The sequence below is a fragment of the Sparus aurata genome, chromosome 20 (genome assembly GCF_900880675.1).
Source record: "Sparus aurata chromosome 20, fSpaAur1.1, whole genome shotgun sequence".
In the NCBI taxonomy this organism is placed as follows: domain Eukaryota; kingdom Metazoa; phylum Chordata; class Actinopteri; order Spariformes; family Sparidae; genus Sparus; species Sparus aurata.
The window spans coordinates 15064616-15087701 of record NC_044206.1 but is presented as its reverse complement, the minus strand read 5'-3'; the positions used below and the strand labels follow the sequence as shown (position 1 = coordinate 15087701).

The following is a 23086-nucleotide window of genomic DNA, read 5'->3' as shown; positions in this document are numbered from 1 at the left end:
ACTTCACTTCTGACACAATGCTTACAGAAAGCTTCAGAGAGCACTGAAGCAAATTAGCAGTGCTTTCTCATCTGATTTATGTTTACTTCCCCAAATCTACATAGTGCTCCTTAAAGAGGGACTTGACGGCACTGTTTTGAGTGTTTTGGACCTGTAGTAACACATTTCTATTGCAGCACAGTGAGATCTTTGGCCACTAGAGGTCAGGAGAAGCCTGGTCCCTTAAGCTCAATTATAACTTGTGAACATTTTCTTTTCCTTTTTTACCTTTTGAGGCATTTTCCAATTAATTTAAAGTAGCACTTCCTCTCATACTGCAAACACGCTACACAGCAAAGTCAGGTCAGAGCAGCAGTGTTTACTCTGGACTTTTAATTTGGTGGGATGGCTCTTAATTTCAACAATATTAGCATTGAGGAGATTTTTTTTTCAGAAATATGTGCATGTTCTCATATCAGACATGAAAAGCTACGTGACAGTAAAGCCTCGTCTCTGTCAGATCAAAGCAGACACTGCTGTGTACACACTTCAGAGGAAGAAAAATAACTCTGACCTGCGATTACGCAATACAACCCTCAACTTTTTCCATTTAGCCTCGACAGTATGGAAGAAAGGAAACGTTCAAGTGCTACAAAGAGAACATCTTTTCCCCTTGGAGATGAAACGGGTATCGAAGAACTGACTGATACGGGGAGAGTGACGGACGGTGAAAAAGGAAGAGCTGGAAATGCAACAAAGAAAAACTGACACGAGTCCACACGAGACAGAATATGGAGGTGAACCAGTGGAGCACTTCAGACGAAGAGGCGATGGCGAGAAGGGCGTTCGAGATACAAGCGAGAGAAGGATTTAAAGAACCACAGACAGATACTGTGAGAGGGCGGCAGAGGACACGCAGACAATCTCAACTCCTGGGAATGTAAATCACAGCAAACAAGGAAAAAGAGAGAGATTGCAGTAATAAATTCCACCCAGGTAATGATTGCACACCCAATCCAGGCTTTTTCTCACAGAGATCTTACTTAGTGGCAAAGAATGTAATCTTTGGGGGGGCTGAGGCCTCATCTGCATTTCAATCAGCCGACTCATCGCCCAAATCCCCGTCTTCCTCATCCTTTCCTCCGTCCCCACCGTGGCCGTTGCTTCCTTCCTCCTCCTCCTCGGTGTCCTCGATGATGGGTGACAAGTCATCTGAAGTGTCGTCTGGTTGTATGCGGTTGCTGCCCGACGAAGACTTCCTTGTTCCAACGCTCTCTCCTTCCACCTCCTCTTCCGATTCCTCATCTTCCTCGCTCTCTTCTTCTATCGTTTCATGTGACGAGCGTGAGCGTCTATACGTTGGCGGCCTAAAACTAGAAGTTTTCAAACTTCCAGAGTCGCTGCTGCTGTTTGGATCCGTCTCTATGCTGTTTGAGGAGTGGCTGCTTCTTTCTCTCGTCACCCTGGCACTACCGCTTCGGCTTCCACGACTAACATTGTTGCTACTCTCCGAACTGCTGCTCTCTTTTGAGCGTTTTCTCGACTCTTTTGCCTCACTGTCACTCTCTAACCCTGACTCCCTCTCCGAGTCCGTGTCTTCCTTTTCTGTTCCTGAGTTGGACTTTTCCGTCTCCGTATCGGATTCCGTCTTGTCGGTCTCGGCCGTCACGGATGAGCTGGAGCTACTGAACTCTGATCGAGACTCTTTGCTGCAACTTCCTGTTTCTGAATCGCTGTCGTTTCTTTTCTCTGTCTTCCACCAGACCTCTGAGGAACTATTCTCCTCCGCTAACTCCCTCTCCCACCTCCTCCTCCTCCTCCTCTCCTCAGACACTGATGCGGAAACACTCATATCTCCTACGGAGCCATACATCTTCCTGCTGTTCGCCTCGCCTCTGCCCCAGCTCTGTCCATCACTCCACTGTTCGTCTCCCACCCTGGCGGGTCCCTGGAGCCTTCTGGCGAGGGAGATAAGACTGAGGGCCTCGCTCAGCTTTTGTTTCACCGGTGGGGGTTTGCTGGCTTCCACCGACGTCTGGAAATAACTCCCGTCGATGACCATGCCGCCGTTATGGCTGGAGAAGTGGCCAGTGGACGACAAGCCAGGGAGCGCTCCCCTATGCTCTGGCCTGACGCCTTCTCCTGTTTGAACAGCATTTCTCATCCCATTGTCCGTCACGCCGCCTCTGTTGCTTCTTCCCCGCGTTTCCATTTCTCTTCTTTCTGTTCTTTCATCTCTTCCTCCTCCGTTGTTTTCCCTTTTCCTCTCTTCCCCTCTCTCTAATCCTCTCCCCGCTCCTTCCACTTTTCTTTCCTCTCTACTTCCTGCCACTTCTCCAACTGGCCTGACCCTGGCTTTGTTCCAGGGTGGGTGGATGGCAGGAGGTTGTCCAGATGTTTTAGTGCCTGAGGACAGCAGTGCGCTCACTCTGATCGCCGCCTTCAACCTGGCCGCCGCGCTCGAGCTCTTGGGCTTTGTGTTCACGCTTGTACCGCTGTCTGATGGATGCGTTTGGTCGCCCTCAGTTCTCGGGGCTCCTGGGGTTTTCCTGGAGGGCCCGTGTGCGGGTGGAGGACGGGGATGGAGGTAGGCAGGGCATGGGGCTAATCTACCTCCTTGAAACTGTCTCCTCACCTGTTGTCACGATGATATGAGTCCAAAACCAGATAAAAACATTTAGGAACAGAACAAATAAGACATGTAACCTAACACAACGAAGAACCATCAGATTGATCGAACCGTGAACATGTCAAACACTTCCCTGCTGCTCTGAGCTAGCTAACGGTAGCTACAGTTGGGGGTTACTCAGTTGATATGCTGCCCCCCCCATTTGTTTTGACTATTAATTTGACTGCCTATCCCTACATATTGCACCTTTAAAAGATAAATGGGACTAGAATAAATCGACTAATTTCCTGCCCTGATAGAGACTCTTCTGAGCTTAAAAACGTGAAGGTTTGTTATTATACAGATTCCTTGTCAGACTTTCATTACAAGTGAGCTGAACTGTCAGCCGACCTGGTTTTAATTTAACTTGACAAAAAGTAGTCAATTTGTGGAAAATTAGAAGGACTAGACCCAAGAAAACGCTCCTCTTTACACATCATAGATGCTGGTGTGAGTCTGCTTTAGGGAATATCTCAAGGTTTCTGTTGTGTTGTGTTTACCTCTCCATCAGACTCCTGTGGGCTGTAGTAGTAGCTGCCGTCATCATCGACAACAACCTCTCCATATTCATCGTAGAGGCCGGAGGGCGAGATCAGCTTCCTGCGACTGCCATACTGAGGAAGGTCATACCTGGACAGAGAGCGCGGTACAGATAAATATGAGGCAGAGCAGGACAGAAATGGCAAATACTCAAGTTTATTTTCAAGGTTTTACTACAGTGGTCGTCCTCGGCCAATCAGCAGTGAAGACGGGAGAGAAACCTGCTGAACAGACAAAAGTTTTGCACTTGGCTAATGCTTATCCACAGCCACTTACAGCAAATAACATGCAGGGCCACACTGTGCTTCACTCCAATGATAAGCAGTGTCTAATGACTTGCCTAAGCAAAGCTGCCATAATCACAAAAGGAGCATTTTGTTGCCAGGAGACATTTTGTTAGCAGAAAACGCTGAAATCGATTCCCCTCCCTTTTGTCTCTCTTTGTTGCCTGTTGCCGGGAGCACTTGCCTGGCTTCGCCAGCCAAATAAGCTGTGTTGTGCATCACCGCTTGGGCTCCGTGCCCTGCAGCAAGCAACTCGGGAGAAGCCGCTGGGTCAGAAAACACAGCTTTTTCAACTGCCATCCTGGAAACAATATGTCCCGGTGCGATTAGAGAAACAAATCAGCTGGAAGTCCTTTTGGTTTGGTTTCCGTGACAGAGTTTGTACAGAAAAGTTGCCCCGTGTAACCGCTCTGCTCTTACAGGAAGTTTCCCTTCCTTATAACATAAAGTAGTCCAGTAATAATGGAATGGAGGGGGCAAGTAGATGACTGCAGGCAGAGGGGTGTAAGGGAAAAAAGAGAGGCGACGGAACAGCGGCTGGGTCAGAACAGAAAGACCAGGTCAGTCGTGAACTTTTCACAGTTATAATCCTCAGAGTGTGGCCCTCTGCAAGCTAATGTAATAAGTCCTAACCTTCCACTAAAACCTACTTATGGGATTTCACAGTCATTAACCTGCAAAATGAAGTGCACACACAATCAAATTACTTAAAGGCTTCAGTAACTCAACTCATTGCTTACATTTCCCTCCCTCCATCCTCTCTTTCTCCCTCCTCTGCTCCCTCACCACATCTCCACTAGGGGGCAATAACAAACTGAGAATCACAAATCGACAGAATCACCGGCATCACAGCCAAAGAACTGATGTTGTGTGCACGGACCAAAACTGACCAAAGTCGGTCACAGGCCTGTTGCAGGCAGGTCTCTAAATGCTAAGTAATTGTTTAGTCAGTCAGTCATGGAAAAGTCCTGTGACGTGTGACCACACTCACTCCGTAAGAGGCCCACACATGACGAACTGGACCCGTTTAAATCAAGTCACTTGATTAAATGTAAAATACAGCTAACTTGTCTTTTACAAATTCAAGACATTACTATTATTACATTTATTTCATTCGGTCACCTCCGTTTTGGTTTGATTTTGTTGGCTCAGGTGTTGAATAGGGACAGACAAAGCTCCGCAATAGAAACAAAGTCATTATTTTGTGTCATTTAGTATAAGATTAAAGCAAATTGTTGTTAGCACAAGACTGGAAACGGGGAAAACATCTAGCCTGGCTCTGCCCAAGAGTGACTCAATCCACCCTCCAGCCCCTACAAAGCTCAATATTAAAACTTTATACACATTTTTTTTTGTTATAGTTATGAGAGTGGCATCATTTAAAGATGTCAAGTGTAATGTATCTATTAGTTCATGTAGCCTCTTCTGATTTTGCATCAAACATAAATCTCAGTGGTGACAATGGTTTTCAAAAGGCCACCATTTTTCATTAGTTGTTAATAACTATTGATTAACTCCAAATTGTTGAGGCAGCCAACTATCAATTGAAGCAATTGCTTAAAAATTAATTCCCTAATTGGAAGTTTGAGACCAAATGTTTTTAGAAGGGACAAAACATCAGGAGCCGGTCTCAACATTTGCTCCTCCTGTTTAATCATTATTTTCCAGCCTTTTTCTTCTTATGTGCGGTTTCATAATTTATGAGGACATTACTTACAAATGGGATCACTTATTAAAGGAACTGTTTCAAATTTGGGGAAATACATTTACTTGCCTTCTTGCCAAGAGTTAAACACATCTCTACTGCGAAGGGGTCGTTCAATCAAATAAATGGAAACAAAATATGTACTTATGGGAATTGTTGCCTCTATAATCACCATTGCTAATGAAAATCTAGCATATCTGATCTGACTTGGGCAGAAATGGTAGTTTAATGTTTAGTCACGTTTGCAGATTTCACTCTGTGAAGTATCATCTGATGTTTTCCCAGAAGTCACAGTGACATGTGACCACCCTGGTGCATAATCATGGATCTCTGTGGGTTTTTTAGCTGGAATCAGAATAGACAATAAGAGGTCTAATAGTTTTTAGGCATTAATGGTGGAAATGTTACACTTTCCATCTTTAAATTATGCCACTCTCATAACATAACAAAATATATATATATATATAAATACAATTTTAATATTGAGCTTTGTAGGGACTGGAAGGTTGATTGTGTCACTCTTGGACAGAGCCAGGCTAGCTGTTTTCTCCTTTTCCCGTCTTATGCTAAGCTAAGATAGCTGGTTTAGCTTCATACTAAACGTACAAACACAAGTGTGGCATCAGCCCTCTCATCTAACTCGGGACAAGAAAGCCAACAGGCACATTTAACAAAACGTTCCACCATCCTTTTTGTCCTCTTTGTCCTGTTTACATCAGGAGAAATGCGTCTTCACTGAGCGGATAATGCCAGATGATCATATATTTTTTTATGACGGCGTCCTAACTCGGCACCTATCAGCTTCACGCCTGTCTCACTCATCGTCACCCACGCCAGTAACGATTTTAGAAAGGCGAGATTTAATCCATTATGGCTCCGCGGCGTGTCAGGGTTGAGTATTTTTCTCTTAGCTAGAGGGCGACACGATTTAAGCTTCTTTTTTTGTTTTTGTTTTGTTTTTGTCAGACATGCATCACAACAAATCAGACCTGTGCAACAAGTTATTTTCATCATCTGTGTAAAATCCAATCCGAATCATGCCAATGGCGGATGGCTGCATTCCCACATGCAGAGAAAATCCTATTTTGATTTCATCATTTGAAGACGGAAGAAGAGGAAAAGGTCGAAAGGTTACGATCCATCCTTCCATATAGTTCACAGATGGATTGCTCCGGCTGTGGAAGTAAACATCGGAACTGCTGTTGTCCTTATCTCCAGAACACGCAGAAAACTTTATCTCCATCCTTGGAGGTGGTTTAGCGAGCATTAGCGTTCGTCTTGGAGAAAAAATCCTGCGTCTTTTATGTACAACCGCAACAAATAAAGTGATTACATCTGAGTCCCGACGGGTCACAAAGTCTGATTTCCTGCTTCTGTGTAGGTACAGAGTCAGACATGAGTTTGTGGATGTTGCTCTAAGCCAACAGCATCTGGCCCATTGTCTGCCTCCACGGCTGGCTGCCTGATTAGCTGCTACAGTACTGCAATGCTAGGCAGAGAGAATAAGCTCTGAGTGTGTGTGTGCGCCCATATGTGTGAAAGGAAGAATGAGCAAGAGAGCGGAGTGAGTGTATGAGTGAGTGAGTGAATGAATGTGTTTACCGTGAGAGAATTTATGCAAGTGTGTGTGTGCGCACGCGCGCGCGTGCCCGTGTGTGTCTGCTACTATGTATTTATGTGTGAGTGTGGGTGGGCGTATAAAATCAAGTTCCCGGGAGTCTGCAGCTAAAATTATAAAAATGACACAATGCATCACAGATGGCAGGCCGGGCGCAGAGTAACACACACGACATGCGTACAAACACACACATCTCAGGAGGGATGCAATAACTCCTCTGAGGTCTTGTTCACGAACGCTTTGATCTGACGTGTCTGTATGTGTGTGTTCAAAACACTGACACTGAACATGAGTGGGAAGGTATGAGGCAGGTCACCGATGTCAGCATTTTCGCGGTTGCCACCGCACTGTGTGACTGACACGGTCAGCTTGATATCAAAGCAGCTGCCACGGGGCTCGACTGGATAAAGTGAGCAGAGGGAAATCCAGACTCGAGGAGGAAGAAGACATGTGTCATCCATGTTGGGATGAACCTGTGAGAGGTCAGACATGAAACTGTATTCTGATACAGACTGTATTCACAGAGGAACCTAAAACAGGAAGGAAGGGTAGTGACATCACCAAATCTTGCTTTGGGCCCAGTCCTCTTTTCTGATGAGAGCATGTCATTTGGAAACCAAGGTCCCAGAGTCTGGAGGAAGAGTGGAGAGGTAAACAATCCAAGATGCTTGAAGTCCAGTGTGAAGTTTCCACAGTCTGTGTTGATTTGGGGAGCCATGTCATCTGCTGGTGTTGGTCCACTGTGCTTTATTAAGTCTGGAGTCAATGCAGCCGTCTACTAGACATTTTAGAGCGCTTCATGCTTCCTTCAGTAGACAAGCTTTATGGAGATGCTGACTTCATTTTCCAGCGGGACTTGGCACCTGCCCACACTGCCCAAAGTACCAAAACCTGGTTCAATGACCATGGTGTAACTGTGCTTGATTGGCCAGCTAACTCGCTTGACCTAAACTCCATAGAGAATCTATGGGGCACTGCCAAGAGGAAGATGAGAGACATGAGACCGAACAATGAAGAGCCGAAGGCTGCTATTGAAGCATCCTGGTTTTCCATACTTCAGCAGTGCCACAGGCTGATGGCATCCATGCCACGCCGCATTGAGGCAGAAATTCAAGCAAAAGGGGCCCAAACCAAGTAATGAGTACATATGCATGATTATACCTCTCAGAGGGCTGACATTTCTGTATTTAAAATTCTTTTCTTTTTTTTTTTTCTTTTATTTATTTCATGTAATATTCTAATTTTATGAGATTTCGAATTTGGGGTTTTCATAAACTGTAAGCCATAATCATCAAAATTACAACAAATAAAAGGCTTAAAATATCTCGCTTTGCATGAAATGAGTCTACATAATATTAGTTTCAAGTTTTTAGCTTCTCTCCTCTTTCTGTGAGGCTCCTGAACTCATCCTTAACACTCCACCATGAATAGTTTATCTCTATCTGACTTGATTATTATTCATTAACCTGTAGAGTTTGTTTTTGTGTATGTAGCTTAGGGAAATGTCAAACTCATCTTGTATTGCATTGTGACAATTAAATTCCTCCTGAATCTTAAATTATGTATTGAAGATCATTGTTTGAACAACAGTGACGCATCAGAGATAGTTGAGTGTGAAATATCTCCTTCACACACATGTGCATAATAACCAATTCAATAATCCCTGTTTTATTATTATTCAATGCACGACACTAAGTTCAGTAACTAATTCTGTTTTTGTTTTTTTGTTTTTTAGCATTTCAGAAAATTCAGTGTTTCCTGCAGATTTTTCCCCAATTTAAATGAATTGTTAATAAATTCTCACATTATTCAACTTTCTTTGAAGTTTAGTTGAAATGGAATTCAAGAGGATTAGAAAACCCTTCAAGCCCAGTCGTCTTCAAACTCTCCCCAGTCCTTCACACATTCAAACAGAACTCCAGTCCAACTTTTAAATGTTGACAATGACTCGGCCTTTTCTCTCATATTAATTCTACTTCTTCATCATTCATATTTGCAGCACAGTCAGAAGATGGATGAGAAGTTGCAAACATTCTGCATTTGCATTACTACTGGGCAACTCCGTCTGCTAACAAATATAATGTGACACAAAAACCTTCAGAATATCTACTAAATTTAATCTGCATTCTCAGATGAAAGCGGTTTCATGTAAAGGGTGCGTCACGTCGTTTATGAGAAGACATTTTAAGAGAAGAGAAGAAGAGACGGAAGAATAAAATCCCCACTGATTGATTCTGATGATTGGGATCACTGAATAAACACAGAAAAAAGTATATATTTTACACTGTTTAACTTGTTGATATTTGCAGGAGTCTTCTAAGTAGCAACCTTTCTAGCTTCAAACAGTGTTCTGAGCGCCTCATTCCCCTCGAGGATTGCTTGTATTACATTAGTGCATCTTTAATTTAACGTAGAAAAAAGTCGCTTGAAAAGCATCAAAAATAAAATTAAATACATAACATACATATTTGAGATAACAGACAAGTAAATATGCATACATCCTCTTCAATGTATAGAGTACAGTATATATAATGTGCAGGAAATTGTGCTAAAGAAATACTAACCCGTGATCGTAGTTGTAATAATCTTGCGTGTAGTAGTCCTGGCCCGGGTCAATGCCAGACTCCATTGATAACTCCTGGCAGATTAACAAACCTTTATCAGCAGCTGTCCACACTTACACTCTGCACGCAGAGATGCATGAGGTATATGTACAAGTACACCCACACAAATCAATATATGCATACTTATTGAAACGTTTGCACTTTTTCACCTCTGATTTTCATTCGACCGACACACTCAAGCAGAGACAAGCATGCTGAGTAAATAGGTCTTCAGAAAAGAGAGAGAGTACCTCTGGTCTGAGCAGAGAAGGTCGGAGCAGTTGCTGTGTCTGCCAGAGGAAAAGAAAAAGCAGCGATTGACAAGACAAATGGAAGAAGTTAGGGGCCCCTCACCTTAAAATGGTGTACATCTATTTTGGAAATGTTAAATCAATACTTGACTCTCTTCATTCAGAAAGAAGAGAACGCTGATGATCCAGTCTGAGTGTCTTGTTTTCACTTAATTTTTTTTTCTTTCTTTTTTTTTTTTCCAGAGTGAATATCACTTTGGAGCTTAGATCCAGCTTGAAATGAAATATTTGCAAGTTTAAAAATACACGCCGTCAAAATGATTGCTGGAAATCAAATAGAGCTATTTTCGGGGGAATGGTAAAAATGTGTCTTTCAGCATGTCTACATAATGTTTTGAAGGATAGATTTTTTTTTTCAGAGATAAATTCTCCATTTTAAAAAAGACTGGTTGGTTTTCTTTAGCAATCTTTGTGTTGACACAATTTATTTTTTTTTTTTTAAAAAAGGTGCAGTGCGTAAGAACTGGCCACCTTGAATTCATACTCCACTCAAATAGGGGACAGCATGTCACCAGAGTAACTGCTGCCAACTCTGTTCTTTTCATACATCCATGAGTGTAGCTACTGTTTGTTAGCTCAGTTAGCAGTGTAGCTTGCTGGACTACTATGGAGGACCAAACCTGACATAAGTATAAATAAATAAATAAATAAATAAATAAATAAATGCATAAATAAATACATAAATAAATAGATAAATGCTGAAATAAATGTATAAATAAATAAATGCATAAATAAATACATGCGTAAATAAATGAATAAATAAATAAATGCTGAAATAAATGTATAAATAAATAAATAAAAGTATAAATAAAAGAATAAATGCTTTTTATTTATTTATACATTTCTGTTCACCTACATTTATTTATTTCTGTATTTCTGTTCACCTACATTTATTTATTTCTGTATTTCTGTTCACCTACATATATTTATTTCTGTATTTCTGTGTCCATATGTAAATGAGGAGGTAGGAGGTCCTAACCTCAGTCAAGAGCATGATTGGTTACAGGAGTGTGCTCGATGAGGGTCTACTACTTCTGCCTTACTAGCTGCTAGTAAGGCAGAAGGCAGAATGTTGCTGGCTACCAGCAAGCCCGCTCAGCTAACTGTTAGCTGCAGTTGTTGACATTTGTTCATGTAGCTCTGGTTTAGTTATGAATTTGACTGGTGTTCATTTTAACTTGCGAGGGTCCCAGGTGTGCTGGTGGTGTGGTTTGAGAATCCCGTCTGGAGAGAGAGGGGTCCTCAGCCATGTCCGCTAACCAGGAAAAACATTCTGCTCATCGCTCCAAGTCATGTATATGTGTATTCTAGACGAGCGCTACAGAGCACAAATCGTCCAAAAGTGCATGTCGTCGGTCTCATATCTTTGTCGTGAATGTCTGTACTCTCAAATAACTCATGGGTGGAACAGGCTGAGGCATTTGTTCACGCCGAGCGGCTCGAGAGTGGAGTGGAGACCCCTTTTAGCTCTAATGTTAGCTGTTAGCTGCTCGCTGTAGCACAGCGTCCAGGCTACCTTGTGACACCGGTTACCATCGGGTATTTTTCATTCCGCACTGTTCATATGGTCGCTTAAAGCCATCGTTCCGAGCCGCATACATCGTTATTTAGCTGAAGCTAGGTCAGGTCAATCAGCTGTGGCAAATCGTGAGACGTCCAGATCAACCTGTAATACAAACACCAGTAGCGACAATGGTTCATAGGAAAGCCCAGACATTTATCTCACTCTCGATGGTAACATGTGTCAACAGTTAACCTGGACGCTACGCTCTTAGCGCTACAGCGAGCAGCTAAAAGCTAACTAGCAGCTAACTGCTAACAGCGGTGTCCACGCCGCTCTCGAGTCGCTCGGCGTGAACAAATGCTTAATACTGTTCCACACATGAGTTGTTTAAGAGTACAGAGATTCACGACAAAGATATGAGACCGACAACATGCACTTTCGGACGATTTATGCTCTGTAGCGCTCATCTAGCAGTGGTTTGCAAGTCGCAGCCCCGGCTTCTCCGTGTGGATAGAAGTGTTCAAGCCATGACTTGGAGCGATGAGCAGAATGTTTTTCCTGGTTAGCGGACATGGCTCTCCAGACAGGATTCTCAAACCACACCACCACATCTGGGACCCTCGCAAGTTAAAATGAACGCCAGTTAACCTGTCACACTGGTCGAGGCCGTTAGGCTAACTGGAGCTGTTTAGTGTTTACAACGTTACAGAGAGGGAGGCTTGAGATCAGGAATCGTTTGCTTTTGTCTGGCTCTCCGATTTGACCAATCATGCTCTTGACTGAGGTTAGGACCTCCTACCTCCTCATTTACATATGGACACAGAAATACAGAAATAAATATATGTAGGTGAACAGAAATACAGAAATACAGAAATAAATAAATGTAGGTGAACAGAAATACAGAAATAAATAAATGTAGGTGAACAGAAATGTATAAATAAATAAAAAGCATTTATTCTTTTATTTATACTTTTATTTATTTATTTATACATTTATTTCAGCATTTATTTATTTATTCATTTATTTACGCATGTATTTATTTATGCATTTATTTATTTATTTATTTATTTATACTTATGTCAGGTTTGGTCCTCCATAGACTACTAGGGGCGAGCTGGGGGGAAAGAGGTGATCAGGCCCGCGGCTAACTGGTTAGCATGATGTCTGATGCTGATATATCTCATCAGCAAATACATAGACGTCTTTGTATCTTCACACTTTTTTGATATTTTGAGTGCATTTTTTAATGTTTTGTTCTAAAATTCCTACATATTGCACCTTCAATGCCACTATCAATGGACTGTGAGAGTCACTCATAGTAGGTACAATAAATTGTGAACACAAGGCACTGATTACACGCTGCTCCGTCTTGATTACATCAAACAGAACGAACACAAAGGGCAGAAAACAATGAAGGGAAACCACTTAACATCAGAGGAAAAGAAGAAAAAGTGAATAACACACATGCGACTGTACGACGTGCACACACACACAGACACCTACCTCGTGTTGTCCGTATCCACGGCTGAAAGATCAAAGAGAAAAAAGGAAAGACCGCTAACTAATATAATATACATATATAAATTTAAAAAACACAACCGTCATTAGACACGATCCTCCCGATGTGTCTTTAATACAGGGGCGGTTCTGGGGGGGGGGGCAACAGGGGCCAGTGCCCCCGTAACTCTGAGTCTGGACCCCCCTGTGGCCCCCCTGACAGGGAGTCTGCATCAATAATACAATGACAGATTTCTTGCAATGATTTTGTACTGAAGGGAAAGGCAGAAATAAAGTGTCTCAGCAGTTTACTACCCAATCAAAATTGCTGAAATTGTAAACACTGCTTTGTCTGAATGAGGGATTTATCCTTTTTCCCGGGTTGTATGTGCCCCCTAACAAAAAAGCCGGCCCCGACCTGGCCCCCCTATTAAAACTGGTCCAGAACCGCCACTGCTTTAATACGTGTCAGCACTTTGCTGTGCACTTTTTCCGGCGTTGCGGAGGAAATGAGACGTTTCAATCAAGACCCGAATGAAAGTGGCCGCTGGAAATACAGCACAATTTAACCCAGTTTCTGAGAAGAAAGCAAGAAGATGTGTGTATTTGAGATAAATGGAGTGACAGGGAGGGCGACAAACATAATGAGAAGCCATAGCGCGACACCCCCGCGCCGTCATTGTGCTGCCTTATTCCGGCAAATATTCTCATTATAGCTTCATAAATATATAATAATCAAATCTCATTTACAAGCCAAATGAGCGCTTCATATTTTGGAGGAAAACCCGTAGATAGGGTCTGTCAATATTAGCCACAACAATTACAAAATCACATTTCAATTACTGTTTAATAGGAAGGATGTTTTATTCATGACTGCAGGGCTGCTTATTCTCAGGATCAGGAAAGACACACGATATATGCACGTGTAGTGTAAAGTCTGTAATTAAAATTGCCGTTTAACATAAATTCGGTAGAAATTCTCCTAGATACTCTTAACTTCAACACTCAACAGATGTCGGCTCATGTTTAGCAGAGCTTAGCAATCAATGGAACGCTGACCATCCCTTCAGTGCCGCTCCCTGCCGACTCCAATCAAACACGTGTCATCTTTTATGTAAAAGGTCAAATAATAGGTCCACCGCCATTTAAACTGCTTGGTGTCCTCGTTAACCCTCTCCTGTATGTTTAGAAAGAAACTTATATTTTGTTGTCAGGAGCGTAAGAAAGGAGAAGAACTCTGCTCCAGTTTTGAAGCCTTGATAGAAAATTAAATGCTACAAAGAAGACATGAGGAATGCCATTTTGAAGGCCAGATGTGATGATGAAAGCTTAAGATATGTGGGAAGGGGGCCTTGAAAAATTCCACAGGTCAGGTCTGTAGTTTGAGACCCACAAGTGAGTAGGTAGTAATTAAAGGGGCACTACGTTATTTTGGAGAAGACATTTTAACTGGTAATGAGGTAATAATGTCTTTCCATAACAGAATAAACAAGCTAATAAAACAATATCATTATTATGTTTTTTAACTAAGAGTTGTGCACCATTCAGGTTGTATGGATTTCACGGGCAGATATGTAGTAATGTCATCATTCTCCGAGCAGCTTCAATATTGCACTCCTATCCATTTCAGCTATGTCAGTAATGTTTACCAACAGAATGCCTCTACGAAAGATTCCTGTTTGCTTTGAAAATGTTCCCACATTGCAGCGATCCAGAGCCAAATTACATTTTTTCTATACATGCAACCGCTTTTTGTGTGGTTTTTATAACCCTGAACTTTTGCTTATGTTCTGTTCAGCCTGAGTCCGGCCGACAATTACTCATGTTGCTGTATATTTCAACACTAAGTAAAGACAGAAAATCAAAGCACAAACTACTTTCGTCAGATATGCAGGTTGTGTACATTCAATTTTGGCCATGTTTTTTTAGTTAATAGGGACAGTTAAGGAGAGACAGGAAAGAGGGGGGATGACACACAGCAAAGCGCAGAGAGAGATGCCACCTGATGCATTGTAATAGCCGCATGTTACACGATGCGTTAAACATTTTGATCTGAGTTAAAGTCCCGGCGTTCGTTGCAGACGCTCAACCACAAATGCTTTTTTCCCCCAGCACAAATTGATCATTAATCTGCTGACAATTGCTTTATAAACACTGTCCTAATACCTTTTTCCTTTCCAATAGTAATTAAAGAAATAATTGACAGTTTGGGAAATAACCTTCTTTGCTTTTCTTGCTGAGAGTTAAATGAGAAGATCAATACCGCTGTTATAGAAGTAGGCTAAGTCTGGAGCCAGAGCCAGCAGGTGGTTACACTTTGTAGTGTGATGACTGGAATCAAGGGGACACAGCTGACTCTGCTCTCTTTCAAAAAGGAGAACAAAATCCTTATAATAGCGCATGTTGAGCGGATTTTTTCTTGCGTTGTACACTTCCTGTCTTCATCTTTTTCTCACCTTATTTCTGTATTCATCCATCCTTCATTTGGCAATTAGTCCTGGTGTACTTAATCCAGTGTTTTCCCATAACCTTTTGTAGTTTCGTCTGCCTTCACCTCTGTTCTCCAGTCTTGTTTTCCCTCCTCGTGTCCCTCTGGTTTCTACTTGGTTTGGTTTTCTGCACTCAGATTCTTGCATTCGCTGCCTGCCTTTTATTTTTTGGTGGATTTTGAACCAGAACCGCTAACAACAACAGAGCAGCTGTGCAAAATCAGTTCTTAGGTGCCAAACTAGTTGATAGACAAAAAATATGCAATAATGTGTGACATGGTGACATAGTGTGATGTCACAAAGGGAGAGAGGAGATTCTGTTGCTGCAGACTGCTGGCCTTTTTAACTCTCAAATGACCTTTTAACTCAGCATGCTTGTCTCTTTCAAACACTTTTACATGCACGAGTACACTAAAAGAACAAATGAGTCTATTTTGACTTTCTATGTTAGGCTAAGCTAATTATCTGCTGGCTCTACATTGCTTCATATTTGCTGCACAGACAAGAGCAGCAGCTTTTTTATCCAGCCATCTTCAAGATGCCAACCTATTCTTCTAATGTCTTATCCACCAACATGACATTAATTGCTATAAACTGAATGTTTATCTCACCCCATATCAAATTTGGTCCACCCAGCTGCCAAGTTAATGATGTTATGAAGAAACTGATACTGTTTACAGTACTGTGAAATTAAGACTCAGAGATCTGAGAAAACAAACTGCAAAAAGAAAAAAAAAAGAAAAGAAAAAAATGAGCGAGACAGTGAGATGGAGATGAAAAAATTAAGAAAATACAAGAAAAACAATGCTGGGATTTGAAAGATGTGAGAGGAAAAAAGCCAAATGGAAAAAACAAAAAAAAAAAAAACCCCACAAAGAAAAACAAACAACAAGCTGAGAAAAACAGCCCAAAAGCTCTCCGTCCATGCGTCTTAACTATGTCGCCGGCAGGATGTATCGTCACATGAAGCCGAGGTAATGAGCTGGCCAAATGAAGATGTATCGCAGAACAACAAATGGTGACTTTTAGAGGACGCATCGGCTTCTCCCTTTCTGTTGTAACGGTCCAAACGCACACCACAGGAAATACTCAAACGCAAATTGTTAAACCGCTTGAGCATTTTCATTAAAACAAATTCAAACGAGAATGTAAAACACACTTCAAGGGAAAATGGTGGCCCCCTTTCAGTCAGATTTGAAGGAATGCTTGAAAAGGAAATGATTATGTTGTCGAATAAAAGGTGTGGAGGGAAGGATGGGTGGCTGTATTGACGGACGTATCAAGGTGTGAATAGAAGCGCGATGAATGGTGACTACGGGTTGATCTACAGGTCTAAACAAAACAGCACCTTTCTCACCACCGCCATGTGTGTCAATGTGTGCGTACTCTCCAGATTACAGCCACCAGGCCGAGGCCATTGTGCGCCGTGTAATCTGTGTTTGTGTGTGTGTCAGTGTGTGAAGATAAGTCTATCTCTGTGTCCTTGTTGCTCTGACATACACATTATTAGGGTCCTCTCGAGACAAAAAGCACACAGACGGCTATCTGATCTCGCACACACTCGCACTAACGTACACACTTCTGACATGATTGACTCTCGCTCTTTGTGTCCTCTCCACCTTGTCTCGCGGTGTGTATTAGGAAGACAGGAGGGGAGAAATATTATTAGCTCTTAAAAGGACAGACTCCGACTCTAACACCCAATAAAACTCCCCCCCCCCTTTCCATTTTCCTCCTACATCTCGTCTCAATCCGCTCTCGTACAGCTACTGTAGGCTCATTGTTACTTCCCTTTTCTCTAGCCTGTTTCACTCTCAATGCTTATTTCTCTCTCTCTCTCTCTCTCTCTCGCTCTCTCTCTCTCATTTTGTGTATTGTCTCATTGCAGTTGTACATCGTGTAGAAAATAGATTGAAAAAATAACCGGGTTACAAGAATAAACCCACTGGAAGAAAGACAAAACCATCAGCAAGTCAAGAAGTCGCCTCTTTGTATTGAAATGCTGTGCCTGTTCGAAGTGTGCCTGTTTGGAACAAAACTCAAATTAGTCGACGGTTTTGTTGCGACATATTTAATGCAGGGTTTGAATAGCTTACCCACACCTACACTGAGCAGATTTACAGATATGTCACAATAAACCTCCCACAAATTTTTGCGACATTTTTATATTTATATTTAGTTTATACTCACACCCAGAGCAGCTTGACATATGAGTCAGAGGCAGAACAATTTGGGTTTATTCCAACTTTGGTCTTTGGACGATGTTAACATGCTGATATTTAGCATATTCAAAGTTTATCAGGTGACAAGCTAATAAGCATTAAACAGCTTACATGTATTTAAGTAGGCTGCCTAACCAGTGATGACAGTTCACTGAGTTTCAAGTCAGAGATTTTTTGACAAGGCCATGGTTAAAACATTTAAGAGTGAGAGTGATGCTATTGAACATTTTTGTGGAGGCCCTTGAACAATTTCCACCTGAGTATTTGCCGAGCAAAACAGTCATTTCAAGTCAAAACATGATCTTTTCCTAAACTTTAGCCTTAAATCAAGCAGGCCATAAGCACAACATTGTCACATGATAAAACTAAAAACTGAACCTAAAGAAAGGTAAAGTTGCAACAAACAAATGTTTTTAAAAGTTTTAAAATATCCATAGTTTGCAAAATATACACTGCCAACTTTTTTCTGGCAATAAGCATAAGGAGGATAAAGATGGAAACATCTTTGGCTTTATAGACAGTATTTTAACAGACAGTCTTTGACAAATCTCAAATTTGACCTGAATATGATGCTAGATGACAAGTCAGGGGATTACCAAAGTGATTACAGTTCTTCCGGAGGCGATCAGGATGAATGTGTGTCACAAATTTGATGAAAGTCATTAGGATTCATCCTGAGTTCATCCTGGATATCTGTACCACATTTCATGGCAAACCATTCAGTATTGAGAAATGTAACTCAAAACCTCCTAAGACCCAATTTTGGCCCTTGAGCAAAAAATGTGTTTCACCACAATCATTTGGAGACATTGTCTGGGAACTGAACTAATTTGTACCAGCCAATCAAATGCAGTAGATAGAGGACATATTTCACTGGAAACAGTGAAAATTTAAGAGATTACAAAAGTCATCTTATCATTTTAACGTCTATATGGAAACCTGGACTGAATTTTGGGCCAAACCAATAAGTCAGTGTAGAGATATTTATGCCAAAGTCAGTCTGTAAACTGCCTGATGGTTTTAAACTCTTGGCTGCTTTTCAAACCTTGAAATTGGTGTTAAGTTGTATGATTAAATATTTGAGTCATATTTGAGCGTTGAACTGCTTCCCATTGATATGTGGACCACCAACCAACCTCAACCTGCTGGGAACGCAATCCTAACAGGAGGGCGACATTATTTGTCTGGGGAAAAGGCTCCGACACAACATCGCAACGTAGCATGTTGCGTCGATTGTAACTGCAGGTGTCGGAAGATATGCAAATTGTTACGTGTATGTGGATGGATTAATCATTTGCACTGCATTGCCTTTCCGCCCAACTCACAACGTCATCTTAGTCGTGATAAAAAATCTGAATGGTTCAGAGAAGAGTTTCTCAGTTTTGAAATGTGCAGCGTCATTCTTAAGTTCAGGAATTTCGAGAGTCGCTCAAGGGCAATTTAATAGTTCAGGCAGGTGTTCAAATAATCACCATCTCCGGCACACAGAATTCTCTTTGGTGTGTCTCATGGCTATTTGCTGCTTCAATAACCACATTTCCTTTTGTTAATCTTTGCTGTAGTGAGGATCAAACACGCGGCTTCACGATTACAAGACAGCCTCTCCCTCGCTGCTTCTTGTTTCTGTGTTTCTCAATTCAGTTTCGATTAAATGCAGCCCGCTTTGCTGAGTGTTGTAAACAATACATATTCCCAAAGATTTCAAAAGATGTCTGTTCTCTGGCAAAAGCACACAATAAGAACTGAGCGAGTGAAAAGCAGAAAACCGTCTGCGAGACAATGAAGATGGCACAGAGAGTGCGAGCGCGTTCAATGTCATGAAGCACAACGAGGCTGAAAGCTAATCTTAACATAAAACATTTCCAAACCAGTCATCTGAAACCGCAGCGCTGCTTGCAACCTGTTAAATGCAGCTGTGTGTTTGTGTGCGAGTGTAACACAAGCCACACTCACAGCGTGTGACTGTCTCTGTGTTAACGCTTTATCGAGACTTGCAGCTTAACAACACACTGTTTATAGCTTGATCGTGATGTTGTGTATGTAAGAGAAACACATTGCCTAACATTAGCAATGGTTGCATATGTGAATGCACATCTAAGCAGCTCAGGGTTTGTGGCAGTGCATCCTGATTTGATCCAGTTGCCCAGATACCATCATCAGTGACGTGTTGATCTTGCGGGACGAACAAGATTCTGTCACTCAATGATAATATTTGACTAGAGACGAATTGTTGAGACGATGTCAGCAGATGGCAGTGAAATATGCAGCTGACAAGGCTTCTGTATATCCACAGGCTTTGGTTCCACATCAAAAGTGAAACAACTTGTGATGATTAAAAAGTAAAGAAATTGAGATATTTTGAGGTAACGCATCAAAGGCTGCCACTTCCCTCCATATCTTGTTAACTGTACGGACATGGAAATGAAAAGGAAGGATCTCAAAATGTAGTTACAGATGACATTCCTGGCAAGAATAAGCTTTTGATCTCAGCCAGTAGTGAGTCTGATTTAATCGCAAAAAAAAAGTATTTTCACGTCATTTAACCGTATAGTATAAAAGATGCAAGTAGAGATGCGTATCAAAGAGGGAGAGGCAAAACTGAGCACACATAAAAGTGACTCATGTTCTTTGTAGAAGCCAGTTTGTGTTTGTGATAAGATTCGGTCTGAGAAGGCAGAAATTTGCCACCAGGTCTAAAAAATTATTATTTCAATAAATCATTTATAACTTTAAAATGATGCTGAGAACATTTTGTTTGTCTAGAATGTTTTTTGCAGAGACCTCTGATACATGAGGAGGCACAAGGGAGGCACTTGCCCAACTATGAAGCAAAGAGGAAAACAGCTTTAGATCCGAAGCGTCAGCATGGGACAGAAATATCCAAACCAACTGGCAGAATGAATGTCTGCAATGTACTTTTCTGCAAAGGTTAGTTTCTATTTGCCATAGAACCCCAACCCTAAGATGGACAAGAACAGAATGGTGAGGGTTCAATGGCAAATACGCAGGTCTTACCATACATTTTAATGAGGGGAGTTGGTTTTGGTCGCCACAAACACGGTAGAAGATATCCCAAGGCTGGGGTTAGTTAGGGTTAGAAACTGGGATACTGCTCACCCCTACCTCCTCTTATGAAAGTCAGGTCTTAACACATAATGTGAACGTGCTAAAAAAAAACAAAAACGCATAATTGTAGAAATTTGGAAATGGTCGAAAGGCCTATGACTTGTTGTATGTGAATGAATCAGTTTTTTTTATATGCAATGGTTAAAGAACACAGACATGTGTTCTAAAATGAATCCAATTGAATGAATGGAAACATCTGCAAATATGGTCCAATTGCTGGTTACGTTTTGACCTGATGTGGCTGTGTGACCTTCAGAGAACACAGGATCTCATATCTGAGGTGAGTGAAACATTGTACTCCCTTATTAATATGCTGCACATGTAGGCAGCTTTTTGTTCATGACTCACTCCGCATACTTTTCGGGCACAATTCCATCAAGAGAAATCAGCTGAACAGATGCCGTCATTGTCAGTCAGATGAAACAGCCATAGAACTGCTGCCTCATTTCTAAATTTGGGGGAAAAGTGCCATGAAGACAAGGGACGAAGGCACATGATTGGGGTTCTTAAGGAACACCGTTCCAACATAGGAACACCCTTGTGTTTGGACGGAAACCAAAACCTGTGTTCCAACCTCTGCAACTCTGTGTCAGTATGTCATAGAATCACACTTACACTTCTAGAAAAAACTTGGTGTTACCTTTCCAATAGTACGAAGCACATCCCTGAGTCTCAAACTATGTGGGAGCCTTCATGCTTTTAATTTCGGTATGTCATTTTGGAAAAAGAACCTTAAAATGTCACCTTAAAGTCTTGTGTCACCTTAAAAAGTGACACAAGATTGTTCAGTGTCTGCTATTTAGCACTGATCTTAGTTTTTACAGTAGCTCCAAATTTAAGCTAATAAGAAGGTCAAATGTTGCCATTCAGCACAAAAGCGACAGATGCACAATAAAGAAGGTCATTCATGTCTGCCATTGAACATATTCTGTAGTCTTAAATCTTGGCATTTAAAGTGATTTAACCTTTTTGTCAAAAAAATACAAATAAAATGGCCTTGAACTCTGAGTGAGTAACACATTTTATTGAGAAAATGTCTCACGTCCATGACATATGAATTATTTCCCAGTTGTTCCCACACAGTGATTTTACCTTTACCTTGGTTGGAAGAAGCAACAGAACCTTCTAGAAAAACAAGTCATAAAAATGTAGCACATATTGTGAATAGAAATATCACTCTACATAAATGCTTTAGACATGTTACTGTAGCTACGAACCTACCTACATATTTACAGTTGTCTCCTTGAAAAACAAACATTCACACGACCTTGTAGAACATTAAAGGACGATGCAGGGCACCCGACAGTGTGGATCTAAATTAAATGAGAGCTGATGGAAGACAGAGAACAACTGGAAGACAGTATTAGCCTTTAACAGATACGCTTTAACAGGCTAGAGTGTATATAAAAATGACTACCGATTTAATCAGTATTTAAAATAGAAAGCAGAACAGACAAAATGACAAATGGATAACAGCCACTTTAAGAATGTTTCACTTCAAGCATGTGTGTTTGGAAGTTTCAACACACGTTGATGTCAATAAATATTGATATTAAAAGATGAACCCTATCTCAGAGAAATTATGTTAATGTGCAACTAATTTGCAGCAGTAAACTTGCATCAAGAATATGTAATGCTGGCAGGATTATGTTTTCTATTGACATAATGTAGAAATGTAAAATTAACATTTTTATGACTTACACGCCTCATGTGGCTTGTAATTGAATACACATGAAAATAGGTTTTTAGCTATATCTGGTATTGTACATGTGTTGCACATTTCCTGATCAAATACACAATAACAACCAAATTCTGGTTATGTTTAGGCTCCGGCAGCACTCAATTATGAAAAGGAAAAAAACAATAGTCTTGGTATGCAACAGCAGGAGACTGCATCACAAAACACAGAGATTATCAACATGTAACCAAACCAACATCTTTCCCTGACCTTAACCAAAGTTGTTTTGCTGCCTAAATGTAATTACAGACGGTACTCTGAGAATCAAAGTGCCTTACTTTGTATGCCTGCCATTCATCCCTGAATAGGAGGCCTATGCGGGTACATAAATGTATTGTTTCATTCACTCACTCAAAAAAAGAGTCGCCCTTGAAGATAATAAAGCCAGCAGTTATGTTTCGTAGCACAAACAATGTAATAATATGTAAGAGTAATTTGATGGGGTCAAGAAAGATGCTTAATTATGCGTCGAATCAAATGAATGCAAAGATGAAAAGATGTTTGCAGACAACATGCTACAGTAAAGAGCAGACAGAATCTGTGATCCTACAGCAAGTGTTACGACATGATGTAACTATGCAACAGTGAATAACAATGAAATGATCCTTGCCTTGTAACAGTGAAATTCTGCAGCAAAACCATCAACACAGAGAAACAAAAGAATCCATGTCCAGCAAAGCTCAATCCAAGTTGGCAGGTTTAACATTATTCTCTCCTTCTCTACTTGATTTTCCTTTTCCTACTCACTACATCTCCCATCAGCTAGTTTACAAGAGGGTCTGTGTTAAAGCCACCGTAAATG

The 23086-nt window shown here is 41.3% G+C and overlaps 2 protein-coding genes across 2 annotated transcripts in view; both read right to left on the bottom strand.

Moving 5' to 3' along the window:
- LOC115571271 (protocadherin-15-like) overlaps window positions 1–23086 on the bottom strand; it is a 214123-nt gene that overhangs the window by 3814 nt on the left and 187223 nt on the right. The window contains 4 exon segments of the mRNA XM_030400563.1: window positions 3148–3277; window positions 9359–9432; window positions 9649–9687; window positions 12716–12737. Of these exon segments, the coding sequence (XP_030256423.1) occupies window positions 3148–3277; window positions 9359–9432; window positions 9649–9687; window positions 12716–12737 (265 nt within the window).
- LOC115571273 (lisH domain-containing protein C1711.05-like) lies at window positions 33–3128 on the bottom strand. Its single transcript, XM_030400565.1, has one exon. It carries the CDS (start codon window positions 2189–2191, stop codon window positions 1073–1075), a length of 1119 nt encoding a protein of 372 aa, XP_030256425.1. The 5' UTR covers window positions 2192–3128; the 3' UTR covers window positions 33–1072.

Coding starts and splice junctions, on each gene's coding strand:
- LOC115571273 (XM_030400565.1), bottom strand. CDS start 2,191: ATGGAAACGCGGGGAAGAAGCAACAGAGGCGGCGTGACGGACAATGGG.